This window comes from Eutrigla gurnardus (assembly GCF_963514095.1).
Source record: "Eutrigla gurnardus genome assembly, chromosome: 12".
In the NCBI taxonomy this organism is placed as follows: Eukaryota; Metazoa; Chordata; class Actinopteri; order Perciformes; family Triglidae; genus Eutrigla; species Eutrigla gurnardus.
The window spans coordinates 27,397,032-27,424,968 of NC_139926.1; the positions used below are offsets into that span (position 1 = coordinate 27,397,032).

General features: G+C 43.7%; 2 protein-coding genes across 2 annotated transcripts in view; one reads left to right on the forward strand and one right to left on the reverse strand.

The window, feature by feature from the left end:
• Nucleotides 1-2,553: 2,553 nt before the first annotated feature.
• slc10a2 (solute carrier family 10 member 2) lies at nucleotides 2,554-7,056 on the reverse strand. Its single transcript, XM_084023159.1, has 6 exons — nucleotides 6,004-7,056; nucleotides 4,627-4,745; nucleotides 4,103-4,191; nucleotides 3,824-3,999; nucleotides 3,586-3,743; nucleotides 2,554-3,127 (listed from the first exon to the last, which is right to left on the reverse strand). The coding sequence occupies exons 1-6, from the start codon at nucleotides 6,390-6,392 to the stop codon at nucleotides 2,922-2,924; spliced, it is 1,137 nt and encodes a 378-aa protein (XP_083879285.1). The 5' UTR covers nucleotides 6,393-7,056; the 3' UTR covers nucleotides 2,554-2,921.
• Nucleotides 7,057-10,978: 3,922 nt separating this feature from the next.
• The window catches only part of rnf17 (ring finger protein 17), a gene marked incomplete at its 5' end in the record, with an annotated part of 29,890 nt that continues 12,931 nt past the window's right edge, over nucleotides 10,979-27,937 (forward strand). Inside the window, 17 exons of the mRNA XM_084023171.1 lie at nucleotides 10,979-11,002; nucleotides 14,095-14,192; nucleotides 14,316-14,397; nucleotides 14,721-14,810; nucleotides 15,089-15,192; nucleotides 15,456-15,624; nucleotides 15,772-15,848; nucleotides 16,037-16,111; nucleotides 16,244-16,503; nucleotides 16,586-16,672; nucleotides 16,753-16,911; nucleotides 17,110-17,281; nucleotides 17,605-17,746; nucleotides 19,181-19,368; nucleotides 19,472-19,601; nucleotides 19,699-19,861; nucleotides 20,262-20,377. Coding sequence (XP_083879297.1) covers nucleotides 10,979-11,002; nucleotides 14,095-14,192; nucleotides 14,316-14,397; nucleotides 14,721-14,810; nucleotides 15,089-15,192; nucleotides 15,456-15,624; nucleotides 15,772-15,848; nucleotides 16,037-16,111; nucleotides 16,244-16,503; nucleotides 16,586-16,672; nucleotides 16,753-16,911; nucleotides 17,110-17,281; nucleotides 17,605-17,746; nucleotides 19,181-19,368; nucleotides 19,472-19,601; nucleotides 19,699-19,861; nucleotides 20,262-20,377 — 2,136 coding nt within the window. The remainder of the gene's footprint in view (nucleotides 11,003-14,094; nucleotides 14,193-14,315; nucleotides 14,398-14,720; nucleotides 14,811-15,088; nucleotides 15,193-15,455; nucleotides 15,625-15,771; nucleotides 15,849-16,036; nucleotides 16,112-16,243; nucleotides 16,504-16,585; nucleotides 16,673-16,752; nucleotides 16,912-17,109; nucleotides 17,282-17,604; nucleotides 17,747-19,180; nucleotides 19,369-19,471; nucleotides 19,602-19,698; nucleotides 19,862-20,261; nucleotides 20,378-27,937) is intronic.

A 27,937-nucleotide genomic window follows, 5' to 3' on the forward strand; every position in this document is an offset into this window, starting at 1 on the left:
TTTATTACACTTACTTTTTACTTTACTGTCTAATTAATTAATATACTGTATGTGTGCAAGTCACAGTAGAGCCTGGCTGGCTATGCCACTCTAAATTATCAACTGTTTAATTTGAAGCTGATTGGAAAAAAGAAACAAAAGAAACAAGGAAAAAATAACAAAGATATATTTAACTTGACTTCAGAAGGCTATTTAAGTTATTGTGTGAACCCAATTTGATAAACTTCTGCAGCTACTCCCAAAACAATGTGTGTGTTCACTTCAAAGGGCTATTATATTGCAGGAATTCCAGGAATTTCAGAGTCAACACAGCTTGTGTTTGTGTTAAAGGCCCTTATCACTCACACAGGTGTTTGCTAATCCGACCTCTCCTCCGATGAAGCACCAAAAAAATGTACCACGTTGTGAATTCTAATGGTTAAGATGTTAATATGTCAATAAGGTAGATTTTAATGTAGTAAAACCTACACAAGATGAAGACAATGTTCACTATACTATTTTATATAGTTTGAGGTGACAGATCTGAGGTCAGCCCTGCAGTGGAGAGGTGACAGTCATGTCAGGAACATCTGATCACGGGTCACATGACGCCCTGTGCTGGTCAGGGACTTTGGACGCCTGTAAGAAATGTGATGAGTTTATGGTTGCACAGTAATATGTTTGAGACCTTGTACTGGGACGACGTGGCCTGTCAAGCTTTTTACGTTTTTACTGCACTATTACGTGAGAACACCAAAATCTTTATGTTCCGGTATTCAGAGGGGCACAAGGTTCATAGTCTGTTGGACAATTAAAATATTCTCCTATATTTAAAAGAAAGAAAAGAAAATCCTCATATTGTCCTCAACAGCACTTAAAAACATACAACATACATTCTAGATATCAGTGTTTCTCATTTGCTTCGGCTCAGTTCTGGAATTATTTTCAGTTTGATTCAAGTTTCTCATTCAGCAAATTGCAAAAGCAGCACAAATACAATTTTCTACAATTTCCCCAGTAATAACTTTCATATAAATCTGTCTCACTCTTCCAACTTCCTCCTTCATCGTTTGAGCATCACGTGCAAAATGATGCGTTCACTTGTCCAACTGTCAGAGGTATAAACACACTTAAGATGTTAACGTGTTACTGAACTCCTGCAGGTCCTTCATTGTTGCAGGAATTCTCATTTGTGGTTTTTCATGAATTGCTGCTAATTTGTGGCAGTTTTATGACTTTAGGTTTCAGTAACACGTAACAGATTGCTATCCTACAATATCACGTACTCGTAACTGCTCTCGTTACATCACCAGAGACACATTTTCATACCAAACATATTCAGACCTGTTGCTACAGACAGGTCTGAATACGCCCCAAAGCTAGTTCTCTCTAGTACTTTGTTCCAATTGAGGGAGAAATATTTATACACGTTTGATTTGTGATCAGACTAATCAGGACGAGAGTAAAGAAAAACACCCTAGACATTACACGCTTGCAAACGTCGACTTTTGTGACACATTTCCAGGAAACTTCCAGGAAACATTTCCTGGGTTGACTGAAAAAAGTCCTCAACATCTGGGCAAGTTGACTGAAAAAAGTCCTCAACATCTGGGCAAGTTGACTGAAAAAAGTCCTCAACATCTGGGCAAGTTGACTGAAAAAAGTCCTCAACATCTGGGCAAGTTGACTGAAAAAAGTACTCAACATCTGGGCAAGTTGACTGAAAAAAGTCCTCAACATCTGGGCAAGTTGACTGAAAAAAGTACTCAACATCTGGGCAAGTTGACTGAAAAAAGTCCTCAACATCTGGGCAAGTTGACTGAAAAAAGCAAACTGCTTCTGAAACTGAAAGAATGAAATACTTTGAGGTGAGTTTCTATCTTTTACAGTCGAGTTGGGATGTTTCATAAAAAAGTGAACGAGAACAAGTAATATGTTTATTGGGTTGAATACTCAAACTCATGTTCACATCCAAACATGAATTATTACAATAACACAGAAACACATCAGGAAACAACTTAAATGGAATTATGCATGTTTCATATTTTAAAATACAGAGGACTAATAAATTAGCTGGGAACATCTTTCATAAATAGATAAAACCACAAGAGTACACATTTCACCATCAGAAGAACCAGCTGAACCAGAACGGAGGTCCTGGAGGACGAAGAGGAACTGAGAGAATCAGCTGGTCTGTAGTCCCACCGAGTTCCCCTCATGCATCACATACCATCAGCTGTTTCATACATGAAAGCATTATTATTATTATTCGTATCATTATTATAACTATTGTCCTCTTCATCTGACACAACTCTGTGTCATCAGATTAACGACAACAGTCTTTGTATTTATCTTCTAGTTTGTTGTTTGTCAAAGACTGAAGTCCAGGTCCAAAGAGAGAAACTCTGCAGACATTAAGTGGTGATGTCACCAAGAGAGTCATTAGCATAATATCCGTCCAGCTGCTAGTTAGCCCCGCCCCCAAACAGAGCTGAGAAAACTTCATCTGGACTTCTAGAGGAAGAGGAGGCAGAGATTCTCCTTATCACTGTTCCTCAGCAGAACATCTGCCGGTATCTGGTTCTGGTGAGGGGGCGGGGCATGTCTGATATCAACCAATCACGGCAGAGTGGTCTTTTTGGGAGGGAGGGTCAGGAGGTCAAACAGAGTGTGTCATAGAGAGGAGAGCTGCTGCAGCACAGCCTGATGGGTAAATAAAATAAAGCATGTAAACGTATTCTAGTGGGAACCTGAAATACGAGGAGGAACCAGAAAAGAAGAGAACAGATCTTTAAGTCTTTAAGGGAAAGGACAAGCTCGTAACTGAGCAGCTGGTCCAACGAGACCCTGTCCTGCAGTGCACAACTCCGGCCAGCAGAGTGCAGTGGTGAGTTGTATGTCTTCAGTGATGTTTCACACATTAAAGTCTGAAGTCTGTGACCTCACAGCTGAGCAATGTTCTTCAGCTCCCGACTCTTCTCCTCGCCGTTACCACTGTCATCGAACTCAAAGGCCCCGTTGTCCTCAGCATGGTCCTTCTCCTTCTTCTTCTGTGGTTCGTCACCGTCCTCCAGCGTCGGAGCTTCACTGTCGGCATCGGCCGATCCACCACCGCCACCGCCACACAACTTTACAAACGCCTGGTAGGCTGATGAGAGAGAACACATGGATCAGCAATAATAATAATAATAATAATAATCAGCCGTTTCTCTGGTTTTTCTCTTAGTTTTTGAAAACTAGAAACAAATCCGTAAAGTGATGTTAATACAACGATTGAAGGTAAACCACCCGTAAACCATCGATACATTTAATGCAGATGTTTCTGTGTCGCTCAGAGCAACAGACGCATTAAAGCCAGTTACGTTGTCTAATAATGAGTATAAGAAGCAAGAAAGTCAGAAAAACCCAGGACTTTCACCCAGGAGACCTTTGTTATACCTAGTGTAAGACCAAAAGGAAACGGAACGCCCTTTTGGTTTTTCTTTTGTTTGTTGGTCCCTCCTGTTTGTAAATGTTCGACACAAATGAAGTTAAGGTGTGTGTGTGTGTGTGTGTGTGTGTGTGTGTGTGTGTGTGTGTGTGTGTGTGTGTGTGTGTGTGTCTCACCTCCCACAGATATGACCGCCACCACCAGCTGGAAGATGCTGTAGATGAGGGGGAAGGCGAACATGACCTCCAGCTCTTTGGGGCTGAAGGACAGCTGGACGATGGTGCTGCACAGCTGGGAGTTCTGGAAGCCCGTCTCCAAGGCGATGGTTCGGCATCTGGACGCCAGCCAATCAGAACGGAGTTCTTTAAATCAAGCAACGAAGACAGAGACTTTACAAGAGAGTAGCGGACCTACCTGTGCCAGGGCTGGCCTGCAATGCGGGCCAAGAGGAAGCCCAGACCGAAGCCGACGAAGGGGTAGATGGTTCCAATAATCCAGAGGGAGGGGGCGATGTCCCAGGAGGACTGGTAGAGGATCCCCCCGACCACGGCGATGATGAGGATGAGACCGAAGCCTGCGATGGACCCGATCTGTGCACAGAAACCAGGTTTGTCAACGCCACCACAAAGCCTCGGATCAGATCAGAATAAATATTCAGATGTCATTCGTTGCAGAAAAGGTTTCCATGGATACCTTGAGGATCTTCTTGGCCTTGTGAGGCCACCGTCGTTTGACGTACATCCCCAGAGCGATCGGGACCAGAAGGGACACGAGGGTGATTCCTGGGGAAACACAGCTTTATTGGAGAACTGCAGTCATGTGACCTACATACAAACAGCACTGAGTCGAGGGATGATGCTGCACACCAACACTCAGCACTTCAATAAAGTACATGATACTCCAAATATCAAACACGTCATCATCATACAAATGACATCAGCTACCATCAAAAACAAATTGTTTTAATTCTGTTAGAAAAAAATAGTTTGATCTCATCCTCTTGATCCAGACCGTTGTCTTTGGAGTTAAAATGTATTTACAATTTGTTTTATTTAATCCCCCAAGAAGAGGAGGTAATTTAAAGTTGTTTCATTTGTGATGATGAACATGACGTGTATTAGTAGTATTTTTCCTCTGCGGTACTGAAGTGTTGAGCGTCCCTGCTCTGTGATAACAGTGTATAACAGTGTTTAATCCCAATATAAGTGGTCTCCTACCAATGCTGTCGTATGGGATCTGGATGGTGCTGGTTGAAGTCCAGGCCGAGGTGTAGATGAGCAGACAGAGAGGCATCATCCCCAAGGCCAAGATGGAGGAACAGGCCGTCATACTGATGCTGAGGACAGAGAACAAACAAGCTGCTTCACCAGGAAGGATTCAACCCTCCCATTGGACCTGGTGTCCCTCTACGGGGGTTTCTCACCGGCTCCACTGAGGTCTTTAGACTGAATCCTTCATGTTATTCCGTCACTGACCCATAGTGGGTGTAGGAGGCCCTGATGGCCGTCTGTGTTTTCTAATTATCAAATGTAAAAATAGTTTTTTTGTTCATAAATATAATCGTTAAGACAATAACATGTTTCATGGCAGTTCGTAGGTTTTTTTTGTCTAAAGCTAACGTGGGTTTTTTTGTCTAAAGCTAACGTGTGTTTTATGTCTAAAGCTAACGTAGGTTTTTTTTGTCTAAAGCTAACGTGGGTTTTTTTTTTTGTCTGAAGCTAACGTGGATTTTTTTTTTGTCTAAAGCTAACGTGTGTTTTTTTGTCTTAAGCTAACGTGTGTTTTTTATGTCTAAAGCTAACGTGTTTTTTTGTCTTAAGCTAACATGTTTTTTTTGTCTAAAGCTAACATTGGTCTCATGATCTTGGGTTTTGTTAGTTTGCTTTTTGTTTTGTAGTTTGTGGCGTCTGTTTTATTTTGTAGTCCTTCTGTCTTGTGTTGTCTTGCTTTACTTCCTGTTCAGTTCCCCTCCTTTTTTTCTGTCCCAGCTGTTTCCGATAATCTCGTCAGCCTCGTCTCGTCTCCCATCAGCCCTGGTGTATTTAGTGTTTCCTCTATCATTGCTTGTCTGTTGATGTCGGCTCACCACCACTCTGTCCTCCCAGTCCTCCCAGTCTGTCCCCCGGGATGTTTCTGGATCCTTCATTCACCAGTTGTAAATTTTGTTTTTCTGTTGGATTATTCTAGTTCCTTTTTTGAACACCATTTTTTGTCCTCTCAGCCTCCTTAAGTTTGGATGGTGTTTTGCTAGATTCTCTTATTTAAATAAACTTTTTTCCCTACAATCTTTTCTTTAAAAGATACAAAAACTGTGTTCATGTCCACAAATCTGTAGATTTCAATTTCCTGACTAATTCACTAACTGCCATGAGACTGAGTTGGGGGGGGGAAGCCGCCCAGAAGTATTCCTATCAACCTGAGATCAAGCAGCAGTATTACTGTGTTCTGCTGGAAACCAGAAGGATCCCTTTAGATCAAGCAGCAGATTCTCTTGCCGGACTGTTAGCCCAGTAACAAGACCAGATCCAGTGAGTCCGGCAGACGGGTCTTTATTACTAAGGGGGTCCGACCCGTGGGCCCAGCTGTTGTCTTACCTCAGGTCCATGTCTCCGTCCAGCCAGTAGCAGATGATGTTGGAGCCGGAGCCTCCGGGGCAGCAGCCCATGATGATGATGACCACGGCCTGCACCGGCAGCACGCCGAAGGCCATCGACAAGGCGAACGCCGTGAAGGGCATGATGCCAAACTGGCAGAGGAAGCCGATGACAATGCCCCAGGGTCTCCTGATGTGGCCCCACAGCTTCTTGGCATCCACGGTGCAGCCCATGGAGAACATGACCATGGCGAGCATCACGGTGAGCACGATGCTTAGGGCCAGGCTCAGCTTGTCGTTGAAGTTACTGGGAGGAACCAGGCAGTCTGTGCCTGAACACACCGCGGCGAGCGGGTCGCAGCCGGCGGGCATCACAGCGGTCGCATTCATCGTGGACAGAGATGATCAGTGGCCGCCAAATAAAAGAGGACTGGATGAGAGCTTGTGATTGTTAGATTCCACGAGAGGACGCCGGTTCTTCCTCCCAGTATCCACGACGATGAGGGTGGTGACAGTGACAGGAAGCCGTCCGGCTGGCGTCCCTTTATGCCGTCCTGCTGCCGTTGAGTACCACTGGGAGGGAAAACCAAAAAATAAAAAATTAACCAATACTTAATGTTTTTATGGGGTCACTGTTCAGAAACACATGCATATAAAAAGAGAATCATTCTGAAATGTGAAATGTCATTGCACCATGGCTCCAACCTTTACTGCCCTTTGGCCTCTTAAAACTTTTATTGGGCGGCGTTGGTGTGCAGCATCATCACCTCGCCATGTCGGCAGGGAGGATGCTTCTCAAAGACGGAGCTCGCCCTCAAGCAGCTGATCTCTGCTCCGTGGAAGTCGCCCACCTGGTCTCTCTCTTTACTTATCACTAAGTTAGTAAGTAAAATAAACATTTCTAAACCTTCATGAGATTGCTATAGAAAATAACTGAATACATAGAAAGGTCAAAGGTCAATCCTATTCTGGTATTTGGTGAAAACAAATTTTTAATAAATCACAATTCATACTGAAAACAAATTTAGCAAGTCCAAACTTCACTTCAATCCGGTGTTTGTGGTAATATTTGCTGTTAACGTGATGAGTTTTGTACTAGCGATGCGGACCAACGTGGCCTCACAGCTGCAAGCTGCTTATGCAATCACTCAGTTTATATTTACCTTTTTAAGTGTCAAAAAATCTTAGATCTTTAAATGTGATATCTACCATGATTCAATGTTGTAAAGCAATAAGACATAAAAAAAAGAAGATCTAAGTGGGAGTGACAGTGTTTTATAGGCCCTTTACGTCAACATGGTGCACATGCTGGGTGTGATTATAAAACCCGTCATAATGATCTTCAGTATAAACCACCGGTGCCTTTTTAAAGTACTGATGAACAACTGTTCTCTACTCTGGTTCTCCGGGTTCTTCTTACCTTCAGGGTCCCACCCGACTGCAGGGTCTGAATGCAGGGTCCGATTGCAGGGTCCGACTGCAGGGTCCGATTGTAGGGTCCGACTGGGAGACGTAATGCTTAACTGTCCAGTTATAGGACAACCAGCCTCATACAGGATGCTGCTACTCAACTAAATATATGCAGCTGCATATTAACAACGATGGGGCGTCTGCATGCTGAACACTGGGAACACTGGGAACACTGGGAGGCTCATTGGACACATTTTCAGACTTGTATGCAATAAAGTCAACACAATAAAGCAATAGTGTGATTTTATTTTTAATTATTTTACTGCAGTCCAACTTTAGACTGTCATGTCCAGAAGCTTTTATGACTCCTAAAATGCGTTTGTTGAGACTCGAGACAAGGTTTGGTTGGAAGAGGACGTAGAAAGCTGTAGTTTGTGATTCTATCGGGGAAAACAGCGTTTGTAGTGAGCGATGAGGGTCAGATAACTGTTTGGTCCTGACTGAATTGTTCCCTGAACTCCTCATGTGATGTTTAACGGGTCGTTTTACAGGTCCAGAAAGGCTCAGTGTCGTAGTTTTATATTTGTATCTTAACTAAATACATCTCTGGTCTCACACGACGTACGTCACCAACACGACCGTTAGCTCGTCTTTCTAGCTAGCTAGCTAACTTAGCTAGGTACGTCGCCAACACAGTCGTTAGCTTGTCTTGCTAGCTAGCTAGCTAACTTAGCTAGGCACGTCGCCAACACAGTCGTAAGCTTGTCTTGCTAGCTAGCTAGCTAACTTAGCTAGGTGCGTCGCCAACACAGTTGTTAGCTTGTCTTGCTAGCCAGCTATTCGTTGTCCGTTTCATGTCTCTTTGTGGTGATATTGAGTCTCCTCTTGATTGGTTCGTGTCTCTCTGAGGGACATGAAGCAAGTGAAGGGCCCGGACACTTTGGGCCCCTGAGCCCGGGGCCATCAGGTTCATTGATGCCTCCGTGGGTCTAAAAGCTTGGCGTGGTGATTCACATTCCTGTCCATGACTCGTAAAGTTGGAAGGCGTGTGCAGCCCATTGTTCTGTGTAAACGCAGATGAGAGGACGACTTCGGGGACAGACTCTTATCACGTCTTTATCTTTATCTGTCCCATCAGCTTTTATCGTCTTCTCTCCATCGGACTCGTCCTTCAGCCGGGATGCAGTAAAATTTAGTGTCTCTGCTGTCGGAGTGTCCGTGAGCGTGTGAAGGTTTGTCGGAGGTGGTCTGATAGCAGATAAAGATCTGATGGCTTCACACTGGTCCTTCCTGCTGCAGGCCGGGACCAGGAAGTGGAGACACCTTTGGGAAGCCATTCCAGTGTGTGACCTTGACCTTGACCGTGACCTTGAGTCGACTTGCTGCTATAAAACGATAAGTCTTCTGATGGCTGTTTGCAGTTTTATATTCAGAAGTATTTTATTGTTTTTGTTCGTTTTTGCTTGGTTTGTTCTTTTATGTATCTTTTCCTTTCTATAGTAATTTATAGGCTATTATTCCATCAACCTGCCCTGTAGGGACTACAGGTGGAAAATAGCAATTTTCTAACTGGCATAATGCATATTCCATACATCCATTTTCTACCGCTTATCCTGTATTTAGGGTCACGGGGGAGCTGGAGCCGATCCCAGCTGTCATTGGGCGAAGGCGGGGTGGCATAATGCATATTTTTATATATATTTGTCTTATTGTGCATTGTCCCTGTCTTGAAATCAATACATTACAAATGACAAAGTCTGGGGAAGACGCATCAAACAGAATGAAAAAGATAATCGTCTCTCATTAACGTCAGCTCGGTTCAAAACAACACTTTTCCTCTAAACAGTTGAGTCGCACTAAAAGGACTAATGCAGAATAATGTATTTAAAAGGAAGGATCTGGTGTTTAATGTGTGTGTGTGTTCATGTAAAACAGTGTAAGAGCCTCATCTCGTCTCCAACATGTGTGTTTTCATTGTTTGGCCTCAGTGAGTCAGTCATCCCTATTGAGTCATCCATCCAGAACATCAGGGGTCCTGAGAGAGCTCCAGTCGGCCCATCAGACACCAAACACCTGAACAAAGGGCATCAGAATCTCTGCAGCTTTTAACCCTCAACCTCAGAAATAAAACATCTTTCTCACACAACCTCAACACAATCATTAAAATCTAGCAATATGAAAATGTACAAAAGAACAGAAATAAATAATATACAAATGTTAAAATGATTTATTCATATAGTAATATTAAAGAATACATGTATCAGCTGCCTCACTCTTCCATGGTGCTCCAGTCATCTTTATTTAATGGTACTTGGAAGCACCGAACCTCTCCAACGGGGTCCAAAGCCTCCAGAAGCTTGGCAAACATAACGTTAAATTGTTAAAACTTATGATGAAGATTTGTTGCATCAAGCTAACATGAAATTGTTTGAACTAAGAACGTATATTTGTTGCATGACGCTTATGTTAAATGTTAACTAACGATGTAGTATTATTGCCTAAGACCAATTTTGAATTGCTAAAACATTGAAAACTAACAACATAAATGTAGTCTTAGAAAATGACTACATATTTATTCCCACTATCGGTCCGGTGGTGGAGCTGTGACGTAGCCTCCTTACATCTGCAGCTTTTCATCAGTCTACAGACAGTTTAGGTTCTTTGCTGTAAAAACAAAAATAAAGTGTTTCTTTTCCAATAAACAGCCAGAAGGTGGAGTAAAGGTGTATTTATTGTCAACGCCATCACCAGAATACACAAGGAACATTCATCATTATGTGAACATGACAATAAATTAGCACAGCAACAGAATGGAGATGATGATGATGATATATATATATATATATGAGGGTGTATATCAGACAGAAGCAGGTGCTGCCCCCTGCTGGATGGACGGAGGGCCGTCGGTGGGAAGATCTCAGGTTACAGGAACGTTACATAGAAGAGACCAGAGATAATAAAATAAACATGAGACACGGACATGCAGATGTAGGAGACAGGCACACAGACAGGCACACAGACAGGTGTTTTCTTTGTGTTGCTGTTTGCTTTCTTTTTCTAGTTGTAGGCGAATCTCTGTGTTTTTTTCTCTTGTTATTATTTTTGTCTTATTGTCTCTTTGTGGTCACTTTTTTAACTTCATTTTCTTTTCTTGTCTCTCTGTGGCTTTGTTTCCCTCCCTGTAGTTATTTAGTGTCTCTTTGTAGTGGGTTTATATTTCTTTGTGCTCATTTTGACTCCTCCTGGTTGCCATCCCTTTGAGATCCCTCATCGGTCCGTGCTGTTGAAGTAGTTTAGACATGCAGACACATCGTTGTTCCTTGTGTCTGAGCATCTTCCACAGAATCAGCTGTAACTAAAGGACTGGGATGAGGGGCGTGTTCAACTTTCTTCACACAGCTTCTAAGAATGAGAACATTTGAAGAGCACAGAGTATACATTTTCCAACTGGCCTTTGAACCCATCATCTCACAGACCTCCTGTGTGGGTTCTTCTTAGTCGTTGGCGCCCCCTAGTGTCCACAGAACAGAGTTCACATGAATGAGAACACATCAGAAGTCTCAAAGATGTCAGCAGGTCTCAGCTTCGCGGTTGGACACACAACAACGTCACATCTAATGACCCACGTAGTTAAGACATTACGTTTTAAAGCCTTGAGTTCTGCATCTCGGCCGTCGAAGAAGTGACCTTATTTGGACTGTGGGGGAGCGATCTGGATCTGGATCCATCTGGATTCTGGTGTGAAGCTGCTAACAAAGTTAACTTCATGATTCAAGGTCAATTTTAAGTCATCTTAGTAGCTAACTGCATTGGTTCCGTGCTAGCGAAACCAATCAGCAGGTAAGCCCCGCCCCCTAAAGCATCCCCTGCTTTCTGGTCTGGTGGACTCTAAATGGACCTGTCAATCAGCAGGTAAGCCCCGCCCCCTAAAGCATCCCCTGCTTTCTGGTCTGGTGGACTCTAAATGGACCATAATGTACTAAATGAACATCATGCTGGATTGAAGAAGACTTGAAACTAGAGATTGAGACATAAACTCATGTTTACAATGTTTACTGAGATAATACATCAAGAGAGAAATTATAAGCTTAATACACTTCATTGTTGCTGGACTTTTTCATCTCAAAGTGAATACAGAAAATAAAATTGACCCAACTAGAAAGCATAGAGATGTATGAACTTCTTTATCCCAGGATCCTCCACGATTCATCCGCGAGAACTCCCGGGGGCATTGAACGCACCTGTGTGGTCACGTGACGACGACCTTCTGCTTAGAGACGGACGGAAGTAAAGAAAAGACGATATTAAAGATGGAGAGAGGTGAAACCCGCAGCGCTGCGGTCTGCGGGTTGTGCGGAGAGGCCTTCAGTCTGCCCGGTAGGATGTTTACATCCCGGTTCTTAAAGGTTACCGCGCCGTTATATCGAGTTTTAATGCTAACCGACGTTAGCAGCCACTAGCTCGACTCGCCTACTAACTAGCTAGCCGTTAGCAGCTAGCTATGTTCGAGGCAGGTGGGCGGGTCCTTTTTAAAGTCTTAAAGTTAGTATGTGAAGACTTCAACGCATTACAACAAGTAATCTTATTAACCGAGTTAGAGATGTTGTTTTTAATGAGATGTGCTAAGCCAACGTGAATTCGCATTAGCACTCTAATTGTGGCGGCAACAAGATGGCGCCACAACGTACATGTAAATAAATAATTAAGTAGCGAATTCACGCGAGACTTTAAATATTCCTCCAGGATTATTCTAAACACTTTCTTACAGCAACACTGCTGATGTTGAACCTGGGAATTAACTATTATAATAGTTATTAATCGAGAACATGTTGTTTTTCTTGTCCATCAGCTCAACAAAAACATAGTTTGAATTGACATTTTGATTATTTAGGTAGATTTTATTTTTGTAACAAATAAAATCAGCAATAAAATTAAGTAAACATATACATCAAACTCCCAATAAACACAATAAATAAATGTCACATGTCCCAAAAAGAAGTAGGAAGACACATAATCCACCTCAGTGTTTATAATTTAGTGTATAATATAACTAGCTTATTGATAATCAAATGAAGCTTATTTAATTACCTTAAATTATACATCCAGACACATCGAGCATGTCCAACGGTTATGGGTGCTGGAAATCCTTGACTTGAATTTAAGTGTGGTGTTTTCAAGGTTTGGAAAGGTCTTGAAATGTGTGTTGTATGTGATGACATCTATGATAGAACAGAGAAAAGAAGATCTCCATATCTGAGGGACTGAAAACAGCATTTTCTGACATTTCTTTATGAAAAATGACTTTTGATGATGAACAGATGATGAAAATAGTTGGTGATTATATTTCTGTGGATCTGTTAGTGGAATTAGTTTTCCTTTCATTTGTGGTCCTTCTGTAAAAAGCTGTCTCCAAACATCATGTTGGTTGTTTAGAGGACAATAACATCTCATTTAATGTGATGAACAAGTGACAGAATAAGTAGACTGAATACTGACCATTGGATTGATACAAATATGGAGTTTACCACAGCTGGAAGGGGCTGGAAAAGCATGGAAATGCACCTTGAAAAGCTTGGAAAGTGCTTGAATGTGACTTTGGAGAAGGTGGAGGAACCCTGCAACACTCACAAGTTTAAATAAAATAAAACTCATCAACAACAAGATGTCCTTGTTTGTGCAGGCATTAATGTTGGCTGGCGCTGTGGTTTTTAAATTAAACGGGGATCCATGTCACATTATTTCTTCTTTTCCAGATGATGAAGTTGACGGCAACCTCCCTCGTGTGCTTCTATGTGCCCACATTTACTGCACCTGTTGCCTGCTGTCCATTCAATGTGACGGCGTCGTTAGCTGTCCAGACTGTGAGGTAAAACACAGGCGCTTAAAATCCATTCATTTAAGAATCAAGAATCTGATCAACTCAGGTTCTAAAGCGATTCCAAATATGTTGGACCTGGTGTCATGGATGGAATGTTTGTGATTTGTTGAAAAAATACACACAAAAACCCTGAATTACAGTATTACTTTGTGTACAATATATTTTTGAAATATGCAAGTTTCTAAGAAATAAAAAGGCAGCTGCTGTAGTCTGAACCAACCAGTTATATTTATGTAACAGGCAGCATTTTTTTGTTTTTTCTATAACTTGAACTTGTTCTTGAAGTCACTGCAAATTCAGAAATATGTGTTTTTTAATTAAAGTATTTATTTATGCACATTCACAATGAATAAATGTGACCTTTTGCCTTTGTGTGTTTGCATTGTTGCACCTTTTTCAAATGTAAAAACAGCATTCTCACACACACCGAATGTATTGGCGCACAACAGACTTTGAGTAAATCCTGAACTTAGCAGCTGGATGTAATGGATCGATTATAAGTCAGTGTCGACTAAAGCAAATGAAATGGGAGCCAGACACGTTCACATTGCATCATTCACCCCAACATAGTTAGTGGGAATCTTCCTCCTGGACACAACCCATTATTGTGACGTTCTTCCTCAGTTTACTACCAGTTCTACCAAGTTTAACTATACAGATATTAGACACAATAACAAAGTATGGTGATAATAAACTGACAAATGCAATACTTACATTCACTAACCATTCAATATCCTATAATCTTTCCTTGTGTTGAGTTTATGGTTGTTTAACATGAGTTCAATGCTGAAACTGTGTCTGCAGGTTGAGTCCACCCTCCCTGACGGAGGGGTGTTCGGCCTGCAGGAAGACAGCAGAATCATCGGCCTCATCTACACTTCCAAGATGAACAAGATGAAAAGGTGAAATGTTGTTTTGAATGTGAGGATGAACCAACCTACTGGAGCTCTTGTAGTTTAACATGATGTGTTGTGTGATCAGACTGAGGAGGGGTCTGAACTTAACTTTGGTGTTGTGATCTGAAGGTGGGACAGACCCAAGAATCTCCAGAGGCATCACCTGCTGCCTTCCACCGACGTGAGCGCCGGCACCGAGGATGAGGAGCAGGTATGTGTGGGGGAAGATGACATGTCAGCCCGTAATGGTAATCACGTTAAACTTAGTTTATAGTTCATTTCAAATCAAACATTACACATGCGTGGAGTTGTATCATTGTTGCAGCATGGAGCCCACCAAGGTGGAGAGACCAGTCCATCCTGTTGAGAGACTGTTGACATGGTTCTCGGGGCAGACCCTGAATATATATATATATTAAAATGTGTCATCTGCCCTCAAGTTAAACTCACTGAATTGATCAGCAGGATATAGCTAAAGGGTTTAGCTGAACATAAATGATTCAGATTGTTAAATTCTGGTGTTGTTTTTTTCAGCCCACTGGTATGGAGAAGATTAAGACGGCGGTGGATGAGGCGTTGGCCCGGGCTGCAGAAAACCTTGCTCTTCTGGAGAATATCCACCAGGTGAAAGCTGCACCAGATCCAAAGACTGCACACGCTAGAGATTAACTGATCGATCCGCCACTGATTTAATCCGGCTGGTGATCAGCAAACCGTCTCATAGTTCAGATCTTTGCCCGTCAAATTTACACAGATGTGCCACATGATAGTTGTATGTCAGATCACCGTGGCAACACACTAACGCACACACATGATGTGGAAGTTCTTCAGCATGAGTGAAGAAGATATGAAGTCCAAAATAAGCACTCACCTTGAAGAACCTGTCTGTGCTTGGTCTGCAGACTCTGACGGCCGGGCTGACGGAGCAGGTAAAGAGAGAGAGAGCTCGGCTGGAGACGGAGATCAAGCAAGCCGCCGACAAGGCTTCACATGCTGTTCAGAAGTGGTACGGATAGAAACATCTCTGACCAATGACATGAAACCTGTCAAACCAACAGGTCTTTGTTCTCTTCAGGTGGCTTAAAGAACAGTTGGGCTGGTTTGGAAGTGTGGTTGTGTGATGTTCTTCTGTCTGTAGAAACAAGAGAACCAGCACAGACCAAAGCCACGTACTGCTGGGATTCCCCACTTTAAGAACATCTGGAACACTCCCTTTAATTCTCTTGAGTCTGAATCCATTTCCATCTTGATGCCTGTCTTTGTCAACAGGAAGGATGTGCAGTTGAGTCAGCTGACAAAGATGGAGGCGCGGTTCTCAGACAGCCGGTTGCAGGTGAGCTGTGTGCAGCAGAGGATGAAGGCCCTGGAGATCGCACTGCAGATGGCCAGAGAAGTACGCCGAGTCCCCTTCCTGGAGCAGTACTGCAGCCTGGATAAGGTAGGACATGATGCTTATGAACGATGCCTCCACGTGAGCACAGGACGACACTTTAAAACCACCAGGAAGTCAAAGCTGCTAAACTTGCTGCTAAGTTCCCCATGAAAGAATTTAAAATAGCGTGGCTGCTTTTCATCATGCTGATAGGTTCTGGAGACGCTGCAGGCTCCTGTGGATAAACAGTCCTTCGATATGAAATGCATCACTATGGGCTCCGGAATGAGGTTTGTTTGGAGAGTTGAATATTAAATCTTATGGCTAATTTTACCATACAACTGTTTAAAACAGTTTGAGCTGCAGTAGCAGGTAACAAAATAATAAATAAAAACAGCATTTTAAATATTTGTGCAAGTACCACCGTTCATTTCTCCTGTTTTATTTCTGTGTTTGTGTGTGTGGGCGTGCGCTCTAGCTGTGTTTTCCTGTCTGAATACCTGCACCAGAGTCTGGCATTGTCTCTGAAAATGGAAGCCGGCCTCCCAAAGCCGTAAGTCCTCTGCTACCACGGAGCCCACTCTGTTAGAACTGCAGAATAACAGAATGATTATGTTTTTAGGTAGCAACGTAACATTTCCGAAGCGTATATCTCCTTCCAACCAGCCTCCTGTTGCTCCTCCAGCTTGTCTCCACCTAAAGACCATCAGCCGAGCAACTCCAACAGGAAGCCCCCCGGGCGAAGTGCAACGGGCCAGAACAGAAACTGCATCGCACAGAAAGCAGACCAGGAGAGGCCGGGAGATAAAGGTTGGTCGTCTCAAGACTCTTCTCTGAGCTCGACGCCTCGCCACCAGTCCAGCCGTTCTCGCCAGAGCTCCGTGTCGGAGCCAGGAAGTCCAGACATCATCGTTGAGGAGCTTTTCATTGAGGGACCAGAGAATGGTGGGTTCACATGTCACATGTTCCTGTTTGATGGATTTGAATATTGAACTGTTTTTGTTGAAAGCTTGGTGTCTTTCTGCAGCTCCTCCCCCCACCGGCCCGGAGCTAGCTAACGACTGGAGAACCCAGCGCAGGAGGAAGAACCAGTCGTTTGGCCATAAGAGAACCGGTAGGGAACGTTGACCGTTGTGGATGGTACCTTAATACAGTCTAGGCCTGGGTCTAAGCCAACCCTCCTCTCCTCTCTAGCCACCCCGTGGGTGGTGGTCAGCCACGTCATCAACCCAAGTCACTTCTACGTCTGCTACGTGGCCGAGAAGAGGGAACGCGAGACCTTGTCCAAGAAGATCAACCAAATCTGCTGCAGAGAAAGCTGTCACTTTACTGCCAGCGACGCAATGGAGAGTGGTGAGTGAGTGTGTGTGTGTGTTTAAGTGTAATCCATGTAGGGCTGGGCAGGCCTGTGGGAAGGACTTGGATGCCCCTCTGGATAACTTTCACAGTGAAATCTTTCATGATGATGTCGGTGGAGGTTCTGGAGATCTTTGCAAGCGTCGGCAGCCGGAGCTGGTTTAGGTTTTTGAGGATGCTTCTGCTCCTCTCCAGGCTCCATGGTCTTTGTGAGGTGGAAGGAGGAGCTGTGGTGCCGGGCCACTGTGGTTGAAGTCCTGCAGAACGGATGTCTGGAGGCTGTGAGAGTCTGTCCAGTCACCCAGCTGGCCTCCATCCGAGTCTTCCTCCTGGACTCCGGCCTCGGGAAAAGCCTCGACATACTGAGGTACACACAGACGCTGAACAGGCTGAACACTCACTACTTTACAGCTAAATCAACACTTCCTTTGGTTATTCTTGCACAGGAATGACTCTGTTTCTGTCTGATTTAGACCCACTAAAGAAGAAAAAAGCAAAATGCATTTTCTGTTGTCACACAGGTCTAGGTGTGGATTGAAATCTGAATAATCTGCATATTCATGAATGGCAGAGCCATGAAGATGCAGTCTTTCATCAGTTTATCGAAATCATTCCTCCTATTTCTGTGACTGGGTTTGTTGACTCAGTTGCTCCATAGAATGATATGCAGTGGTTTCTGTCCTGTTGCAGTGAGGAGGGGAGAGGCGAGTCTTCCCTGAAGGCCGTGAACGACCAGCTGAGGAAGATGAGCGAGGATGTGAAGGTGGAGCTGGCTTACATTGCTCCTCAGGCCATCAGATGTTCACTCAAGGACCTGGTCCCCTACGACCTGGTAAGAGTTTACTAGACTCACTGTCACGTCAACATAATTACATCTCAGAAAACACTATCAAAAGTAATGTGTTTAATATATACTTATAAGACAGAAAACACGACAACAAAACCCGAAAAAACAACATTTTACCAACTGAAAAGAGAAAACAGCCTTTGAGGAAACACAGACTGAACGGAGCGGAACCTTTTTACGACCGTTCACTCTTAATAATAGCTTGGTTTCAGTCACGTGATTGTGATGACGCGTTAAGGGGCCGCGATTTCCAAATGGCTGTCCGGAAGTAAAAATGGCGAATATGTCCAGAGACTGCAGATGGAAATTAGCGTTTAGCTATAATCTGGTACAAGCCATCTTTTTACCCCACGTAATGAATGACCCTTGTACATGGTCCCTGTTTCAAATAAACCAATAAACTAAACGTCTATGGAGGAAACCGTTCCAGAGAGTCCGTATTGTAGGGATTTAGAGCCAGTTTCTAGAATACGATACAAACAATTAGTAAGTAAATATGTTGGGCGTGACCCGTACCTCATGAAGATGAGTGAGTTTTCTGGAGCGAGGGACTGAGGCATCGGGTACCCCGAGGCGGAGGAGGAGGGTCCGCCGACGCGACCCGCCGAACCCCGACCGTCAACGCTGCCCTCGTTTCCCCCGCTAGAGCGGCACCATCGGACTTGCGTACGCGTAACGCGGTCAGCACGGAGACGGGTAGTCCACCGGCAGCTGCGCCCGACTCATGCGGGCCAGACGGGCACTCGGGCCGGGGAAGGAAGGAAGGAGGGGGGAGCCCGAGACGGGCCCACGCACCGCACCGGGCATCCCGAAGTCTGAACTTAGGGGGACGAAGGCAGCTGGTGCCTGGACTGCCCCAGCAGCGGAGAACACGAGCGTTCTCGATTGATGGCAGAGCGACCCTCAGACCTGCAGACGTAGATTTAAAATCCACTTTTTACGGCGTTGTTCTGTGAGCTTTTACATTTCTCACCTTTATGGACGACAACCTTTGGTACTCTAAAAAAAACGTTTCCTTTTCAGACTTCACTTCCTGCCATCCATCTGAATTTAGCGTGTTTGCGATGCAGCACTGAGACGTCACGAGAAACCAAACTATTGTGGTAATAAGCACTTGATTGGACAACAGGTCATCCACAAACCGAAAGCTAAGCTTGTTTTCAACACTGAGGGTTGCACAGCAAGGAAAACAGTTTACCACCTTCTTTTAGCTTCAGTGTCTGAGATGTTCTTTTTAAATGGTTCTCTTTTCTTGTTTCTTAAAATGATGTCCCGATCTGATCTTGGAGATCGTTATCGGGGCTGTTTAATAACCTTTTCGGTTATATTGAGAGTACAAATACGTTATTTGAGTACTTGTCGATACTGAGTCCCGATATGAGGACCTAATGAGTTGTGACGTGAGCGCTGTGTGTTCAGACGAAGGGCTGGAGCAGAGAGGCGCAGGCTGAGTTCGCCAGCGTGGTCGGGTCTGCGGCGGTGGAGATGCGTCCTCTGGGTCAGGACCGAGACTCGTTGTTGGTGGACCTGAGGAAAGCCCCCATGGGCCAGTCCAGCGACGTGCCCATCTCTGTCAGAGAGTACCTGGTCTTCATCGAAGTGGCCAGGTATCACCAGGAAGAATTCAGCCTATCACAGTGTTTATTTGGTGTAGTTAAATATTTAATGTAATGTGTGAATATGGACTGAACTCTGCTCTCCTCCAAAAAGGTTTTATTCTCCAGTGAAGTTGGGCAGGAGGCCTCTGCAGTACTACTCTCCTAAATATCCCAAGATCAACACGGAGCTCAATGCTGTGGTGTCCCACATCAACAACCCTGCTGACTTCTACATCCAGCTGGTACGAGATTCATAGATATAAAGATGTATGTATATGTGTAGAATAATGCCAGGGATGAAACTTTGTGTTGCCACGTCGCCTCCCGTCTCTCCGACAGGTGGACAACATGGAGTTTGTGTTGCTGTCAGCGAAGCTGCAGGACTGTTACAATGCGCCGCCGGCCGCCGGGGAAGATGAGCTCAGCATCTACTGTCCTGTGATGGAGCAGGCCTGTGTCGCCCGCTATGAGGACAAGCTGTGGTACCGAGCTCAGGTCACAGGTCAGTGTGTGTCACATGACTGAATATTGCTTATTAGTGTAATTCAGTAGTGGTTTAACCTTATCAGTTCATGAAAACTGTACGCTCGCTGATTACCAGCCGTTTCTATGGAGACGTATTTGCATTCAGCTCAGCCTGTGACTCTTTTTTTTTTTTTACAAAGATGCATCTTCAGTCACTTCTTGCCTCTGGATGAATTTGAGTCAAATCACATGAATTCTAAGATTTGCAGTTAAAGTTGAGCTGCAATGGAAAAGAAAATGTATTTTTAACCCTTTAAGATCTGCCGTCACATTGTTCCCCCATTTAGTCATATATAAATTATAAAAACTATAATATATATTACTTGTGTGTGTGTGTGTGTGTGTGTGTGTGTGTGTGTGTGTGTGTGTGTGTGTAGGTCATCCAGGGAGCAGAAAGGTGGAGGTGCAGTATGTTGACTTCGGCAATAAGAACATCTTGTCGGTCAGCGACTTGAGGAAGATCAAGGATGAGTTCTTTGCGCTTCCTTCCAGGGTGAGAACTCGACACCACCTACCCCTGCTGGAAATCAGCCTTTTACAATAATAAAGATGTTTGCCTTATTGCCAACGCTGGTACAGCTCAACTCTTATCACCTCACTGATGGTACTAGGGTCATCCTTAGATGGTGATGTCTGCTGCAGATAGAAACCCGGTAGGTGGGTTCATGCAGGGACTCTCAGCTGATGGCTGCCAGTGTTTCCCCTACTATTGTACAAAAAAAAAATCAATACGCCAAAAATAAGCCACCTATCAATTCATTCATAAATCAATAATCATTTACACTAGGAGCGCCTCCGCGCAGCACAGCAGACTTGCTCCGCAAGACGCGCGGCCGCAACAATCCAGGCCTAGCGCTCCCGCTACGTTCTTCTTCGTGTACTTTACGCGCTTGATGTTGTTCTGATGCCGCTCTGCCTCGTTAAACCACCACGATGTCGCTTTCTACTTTGAAACACGGAGTTGTCACTGTATTTTGATAAGCTGTTGCACTCTTCAGACTCGTGGTGTGAGCGGAACCGGACCGGTACCGGAACCGGACCGGTACCGGAAAAATGCTGCTGTGTGTCTCCGTCCAGAATCCGCTTTCCTCGCGCTGCCTGCTCGCACAGATCCGCTCGTGCGCACATTCGCTGATGCAGGTCGAGTGTTGTCGAGAAATAAATGCAGAAACGGCGCTCCTTCAAAACAACATCAAGCCATGCGTGTGTAGTATTAGGACGTGATGACGTATGTACAACCGGCTAACGGGCCAAAGCCCGTTTGGGCTGGAGCCGAGGCACGCTACTGATCCCGCCCTTAGGCAGCCTATGTTAATAAAATAAGGATTGTTTTTGATAAGCTGTGGAACTCTGAGTTAACCTATTTCTACCTGAATTTCTATGAACTATAAGCTGTTGAGTAAACCTATAACTTATATTTTACTTGATAAAATAAGACAATATATGCACTCATATGTCGTTGTAGTGTTTCACAGTATCTGTAGCTATTAATGTGATGCTCCTCATTTTCAAGCCATATTTTTCCGGCCCCTAATTTTGGATCATTTCCATCAACCGACACCTTAATAAGTCACTCTCTCCTTGAATCCTTGAAAACCTTGAATACACTCTGGTTGAACAAAAATGTTGAATGCAAATATAATAATTGCAGAATTGCAGACTGCTTGCTGTGCCACCTGACTTAATCCAACCAATACACCATCCCACGCGTCTCGTCTGTTTAGGGGTTTTTCGGTGGGTACCACCGGGCCTGAAAAAAATTCTAGGGGAAACACTGGCTGCTGACGGTAGGTTGGCTGGTTAACAGCGGCGTGCAGTCTGTGGTGTATGTAAGAAGTGGACGTCGTCATGGTGATGTCACCCTTTGTGGACTGTGGTTTTAAAGTCTCAAGTTCAGCATTTTGGCCAGCTTGGATTCTTATTTTTACAACCAGTGAAGGAAGTGACCATATTTGGACTGTGGAGGAGCGACGGGTGGATCTGGTGAACACAAGCAAACAAAATAGACTGTTCAAATTAACTCTGATGCCATTTTTTCCATCACATTTTTATATAATATTGTTCTATTTCACACACTTAGATGTGAAACTAAATAAAATATTTAAAAAATGAAATATAAAATATGTCCCCGAAGGCCCGTTTGCATTGTTTCCTACATGTTTATGGGATACGTGTCTCTGCTGTGTTGTTTCCTACATGTTTATGGGATACGTGTCTCTGCTGTGTTGTTTCCTACATGTTTATGGGATACGTGTCTCCTCTGCTGTGTTGTTTCCTACATGTTTATGGGATACGTGTCTCCTCTGTGTTGTTTCCTACATGTTTATGGGATACGTGTCTCTGCTGTGTTGTTTCCTACATGTTTATGGGATACGTGTCTCTGCTGTGTTGTTTCCTACATGTTTATGGGATACGTGTCTCCTCTGTGTTGTTTCCTACATGTTTATGGGATACGTGTCTCTGCTGTGTTGTTTCCTACATGTTTATGGGATACATGTCTCCTCTGCTGTGTTGTTTCCTACATGTTTATGGGATACGTGTCTCCTCTGTGTTGTTTCCTACATGTTTATGGGATACGTGTCTCTGCTGTGTTGTTTCCTACATGTTTATGGGATACGTGTCTCTGCTGTGTTGTTTCCTACATGTTTATGGGATACGTGTCTCTGCTGTGTTGTTTCCTACATGTTTATGGGATACGTGTCTCCTCTGTGTTGTTTCCTACATGTTTATGGGATACATGTCTCCTCTGCTGTGTTGTTTCCTACATGTTTATGGAATACGTGTCTCTGCTGTGTTGTTTCCTACATGTTTATGGGATACGTGTCTCTGCTGTGTTGTTTCCTACATGTTTATGGGATACGTGTCTCCTCTGTGTTGTTTCCTACATGTTTATGGGATACATGTCTCCTCTGCTGTGTTGTTTCCTACATGTTTATGGGATACGTGTCTCTGCTGTGTTGTTTCCTACATGTTTATGGGATACGTGTCTCTGCTGTGTTGTTTCCTACATGTTTATGGGATACGTGTCTCTGCTGTGTTGTTTCCTACATGTTTATGGAATACGTGTCTCTGCTGTGTTGTTTCCTACATGTTTATGGGATACGTGTCTCCTCTGTGTTGTTTCCTACATGTTTATGGGATACGTGTCTCTGCTGTGTTGTTTCCTACATGTTTATGGGATACGTGTCTCTGCTGTGTTGTTTCCTACATGTTTATGGGATACGTGTCTCTGCTGTGTTGTTTCCTACATGTTTATGGAATACGTGTCTCTGCTGTGTTGTTTCCTACATGTTTATGGGATACATGTCTCCTCTGCTGTGTTGTTTCCTACATGTTTATGGGATACGTGTCTCTGCTGTGTTGTTTCCTACATGTTTATGGGATACGTGTCTCTGCTGTGTTGTTTCCTACATGTTTATGGAATACGTGTCTCTGCTGTGTTGTTTCCTACATGTTTATGGGATACGTGTCTCTGCTGTGTTGTTTCCTACATGTTTATGGGATACGTGTCTCTGCTGTGTTGTTTCCTACATGTTTATGGGATACGTGTCTCCTCTGTGTTGTTTCCTACATGTTTATGGGATACATGTCTCCTCTGCTGTGTTGTTTCCTACATGTTTATGGGATACGTGTCTCCTCTGGTGTGTTGTTTCCTACATGTTTATGGGATACGTGTCTCCTCTGTGTTGTTTCCTACATGTTTATGGGATACGTGTCTCTGCTGTGTTGTTTCCTACATGTTTATGGAATACGTGTCTCTGCTGTGTTGTTTCCTACATGTTTATGGGATACGTGTCTCTGCTGTGTTGTTTCCTACATGTTTATGGGATACGTGTCTCTGCTGTGTTGTTTCCTACATGTTTATGGGATACGTGTCTCCTCTGTGTTGTTTCCTACATGTTTATGGGATACGTGTCTCTGCTGTGTTGTTTCCTACATGTTTATGGGATACGTGTCTCTGCTGTGTTGTTTCCTACATGTTTATGGGATACGTGTCTCTGCTGTGTTGTTTCCTACATGTTTATGGGATACGTGTCTCCTCTGGTGTGTTGTTTCCTACATGTTTATGGGATACGTGTCTCTGCTGTGTTGTTTCCTACATGTTTATGGGATACGTGTCTCCTCTGCTGTGTTGTTTCCTACAAGTTTATGGGATACGTGTCTCCTCTGGTTTGTTTCCTACATGTTTATGGGATACGTGTCTCTGCTGTGTTGTTTCCTACATGTTTATGGGATACGTGTCTCTGCTGTGTTGTTTCCTACATGTTTATGGGATACGTGTCTCCTCTGCTGTGTTGTTTCCTACATGTTTATGGGATACGTTTCTCCTCTGCTGTGTTGTTTCCTACATGTTTATGGAATACGTGTCTCTGCTGTGTTGTTTCCTACATGTTTATGGGATACGTGTCTCCTCTGCTGTGTTGTTTCCTACATGTTTATGGAATACGTGTCTCTGCTGTGTTGTTTCCTACATGTTTATGGGATACGTGTCTCCTCTGTGTTGTTTCCTACATGTTTATGGGATACGTGTCTCTGCTGTGTTGTTTCCTACATGTTTATGGGATACGTGTCTCTGCTGTGTTGTTTCCTACATGTTTATGGGATACGTGTCTCCTCTGGTGTGTTGTTTCCTACATGTTTATGGGATACGTGTCTCCTCTGGTGTGTTGTTTCCTACATGTTTATGGGATACGTGTCTCCTCTGCTGTGTTGTTTCCTACATGTTTATGGGATACGTGTCTCCTCTGGTGTGTTGTTTCCTACATGTTTATGGGATACGTGTCTCCTCTGCTGTGTTGTTTCCTACATGTTTATGGGATACGTGTCTCCTCTGCTGTGTTGTTTCCTACATGTTTATGGGATACGTGTCTCTGCTGTGTTGTTTCCTACATGTTTATGGGATACGTGTCTCTGCTGTGTTGTTTCCTACATGTTTATGGGATACGTGTCTCCTCTGGTGTGTTGTTTCCTACATGTTTATGGGATACGTGTCTCTGCTGTGTTGTTTCCTACATGTTTATGGGATACGTGTCTCTGCTGTGTTGTTTCCTACATGTTTATGGGATACGTGTCTCCTCTGGTGTGTTGTTTCCTACATGTTTATGGGATACGTGTCTCCTCTGCTGTGTTGTTTCCTACATGTTTATGGGATACGTGTCTCCTCTGGTGTGTTGTTTCCTACATGTTTATGGGATACGTGTCTCCTCTGCTGTGTTGTTTCCTACATGTTTATGGGATACGTGTCTCTGCTGTGTTGTTTCCTACATGTTTATGGGATACGTGTCTCTGCTGTGTTGTTTCCTACATGTTTATGGGATACGTGTCTCCTCTGGTGTGTTGTTTCCTACATGTTTATGGGATACGTGTCTCTGCTGTGTTGTTTCCTACATGTTTATGGGATACGTGTCTCTGCTGTGTTGTTTCCTACATGTTTATGGGATACGTGTCTCTGCTGTGTTGTTTCCTACATGTTTATGGGATACGTGTCTCTGCTGTGTTGTTTCCTACATGTTTATGGGATACGTGTCTCCTCTGTGTTGTTTCCTACATGTTTATGGGATACGTGTCTCTGCTGTGTTGTTTCCTACATGTTTATGGGATACGTGTCTCCTCTGGTGTGTTGTTTCCTACATGTTTATGGGATACGTGTCTCTGCTGTGTTGTTTCCTACATGTTTATGGGATACGTGTCTCCTCTGTGTTGTTTCCTACATGTTTATGGGATACATGTCTCCTCTGCTGTGTTGTTTCCTACATGTTTATGGGATACGTGTCTCCTCTGTGTTGTTTCCTACATGTTTATGGGATACGTGTCTCTGCTGTGTTGTTTCCTACATGTTTATGGGATACGTGTCTCCTCTGGTGTGTTGTTTCCTACATGTTTATGGGATACGTGTCTCTGCTGTGTTGTTTCCTACATGTTTATGGGATACGTGTCTCCTCTGCTGTGTTGTTTCCTACATGTTTATGGGATACGTGTCTCCTCTGCTGTGTTGTTTCCTACATGTTTATGGGATACGTGTCTCCTCTGGTGTGTTGTTTCCTACATGTTTATGGGATACATGTCTCCTCTGCTGTGTTGTTTCCTACATGTTTATGGGATACGTGTCTCTGCTGTGTTGTTTCCTACATGTTTATGGGATACATGTCTCCTCTGCTGTGTTGTTTCCTACATGTTTATGGAATACGTGTCTCCTCTGTGTTGTTTCCTACATGTTTATGGGATACGTGTCTCTGCTGTGTTGTTTCCTACATGTTTATGGAATACGTGTCTCTGCTGTGTTGTTTCCTACATGTTTATGGGATACGTGTCTCTGCTGTGTTGTTTCCTACATGTTTATGGGATACGTGTCTCTGCTGTGTTGTTTCCTACCTGTTTATGGGATACGTGTCTCTGCTGTGTTGTTTCCTACATGTTTATGGGATACGTGTCTCTGCTGTGTTGTTTCCTACATGTTTATGGGATACGTGTCTCTGCTGTGTTGTTTCCTACATGTTTATGGGATACGTGTCTCCTCTGCTGTGTTGTTTCCTACATGTTTATGGGATACGTGTCTCTGCTGTGTTGTTTCCTACATGTTTATGGGATACGTGTCTCCTCTGGTGTGTTGTTTCCTACATGTTTATGGGATACGTTTCTCCTCTGCTGTGTTGTTTCCTACATGTTTATGGAATACGTGTCTCTGCTGTGTTGTTTCCTACATGTTTATGGGATACGTGTCTCTGCTGTGTTGTTTCCTACATGTTTATGGGATACGTGTCTCTGCTGTGTTGTTTCCTACATGTTTATGGGATACGTGTCTCCTCTGTGTTGTTTCCTACATGTTTATGGGATACATGTCTCCTCTGCTGTGTTGTTTCCTACATGTTTATGGGATACGTGTCTCCTCTGTGTTGTTTCCTACATGTTTATGGGATACGTGTCTCTGCTGTGTTGTTTCCTACATGTTTATGGGATACGTGTCTCCTCTGCTGTGTTGTTTCCTACATGTTTATGGGATACGTGTCTCCTCTGGTGTGTTGTTTCCTACATGTTTATGGGATACGTGTCTCCTCTGCTGTGTTGTTTCCTACATGTTTATGGGATACGTGTCTCCTCTGCTGTGTTGTTTCCTACATGTTTATGGGATACGTGTCTCCTCTGGTGTGTTGTTTCCTACATGTTTATGGGATACGTGTCTCCTCTGGTGTGTTGTTTCCTACATGTTTATGGGATACGTGTCTCTGCTGTGTTGTTTCCTACATGTTTATGGGATACGTGTCTCTGCTGTGTTGTTTCCTACATGTTTATGGGATACGTGTCTCTGCTGTGTTGTTTCCTACATGTTTATGGGATACGTGTCTCTGCTGTGTTGTTTCCTACATGTTTATGGGATACGTGTCTCTGCTGTGTTGTTTCCTACATGTTTATGGGATACGTGTCTCTGCTGTGTTGTTTCCTACCTGTTTATGGGATACGTGTCTCTGCTGTGTTGTTTCCTACATGTTTATGGGATACGTGTCTCTGCTGTGTTGTTTCCTACATGTTTATGGGATACGTGTCTCTGCTGTGTTGTTTCCTACATGTTTATGGGATACGTGTCTCCTCTGCTGTGTTGTTTCCTACATGTTTATGGGATACGTGTCTCTGCTGTGTTGTTTCCTACATGTTTATGGGATACGTGTCTCCTCTGGTGTGTTGTTTCCTACATGTTTATGGGATACGTTTCTCCTCTGCTGTGTTGTTTCCTACATGTTTATGGAATACGTGTCTCTGCTGTGTTGTTTCCTACATGTTTATGGGATACGTGTCTCTGCTGTGTTGTTTCCTACATGTTTATGGGATACGTGTCTCTGCTGTGTTGTTTCCTACATGTTTATGGGATACGTGTCTCTGCTGTGTTGTTTCCTACATGTTTATGGGATACGTGTCTCTGCTGTGTTGTTTCCTACATGTTTATGGGATACGTGTCTCCTCTGTGTTGTTTCCTACATGTTTATGGGATACATGTCTCCTCTGCTGTGTTGTTTCCTACATGTTTATGGGATACGTGTCTCCTCTGTGTTGTTTCCTA

Coding starts and splice junctions, on each gene's coding strand:
- slc10a2 (XM_084023159.1), bottom strand. CDS start 6,392: ATGAATGCGACCGCTGTGATGCCCGCCGGCTGCGACCCGCTCGCCGCG. Junction 4,746..6,003: donor GACGGAGACATGGACCTGAG/GTAAGACAACAG, acceptor CTCTGTCCTCAG/CATCAGTATGACGGCCTGTT. Junction 4,000..4,102: donor AGGCCAAGAAGATCCTCAAG/GTATCCATGGAA, acceptor TTCTGTGCACAG/ATCGGGTCCATCGCAGGCTT.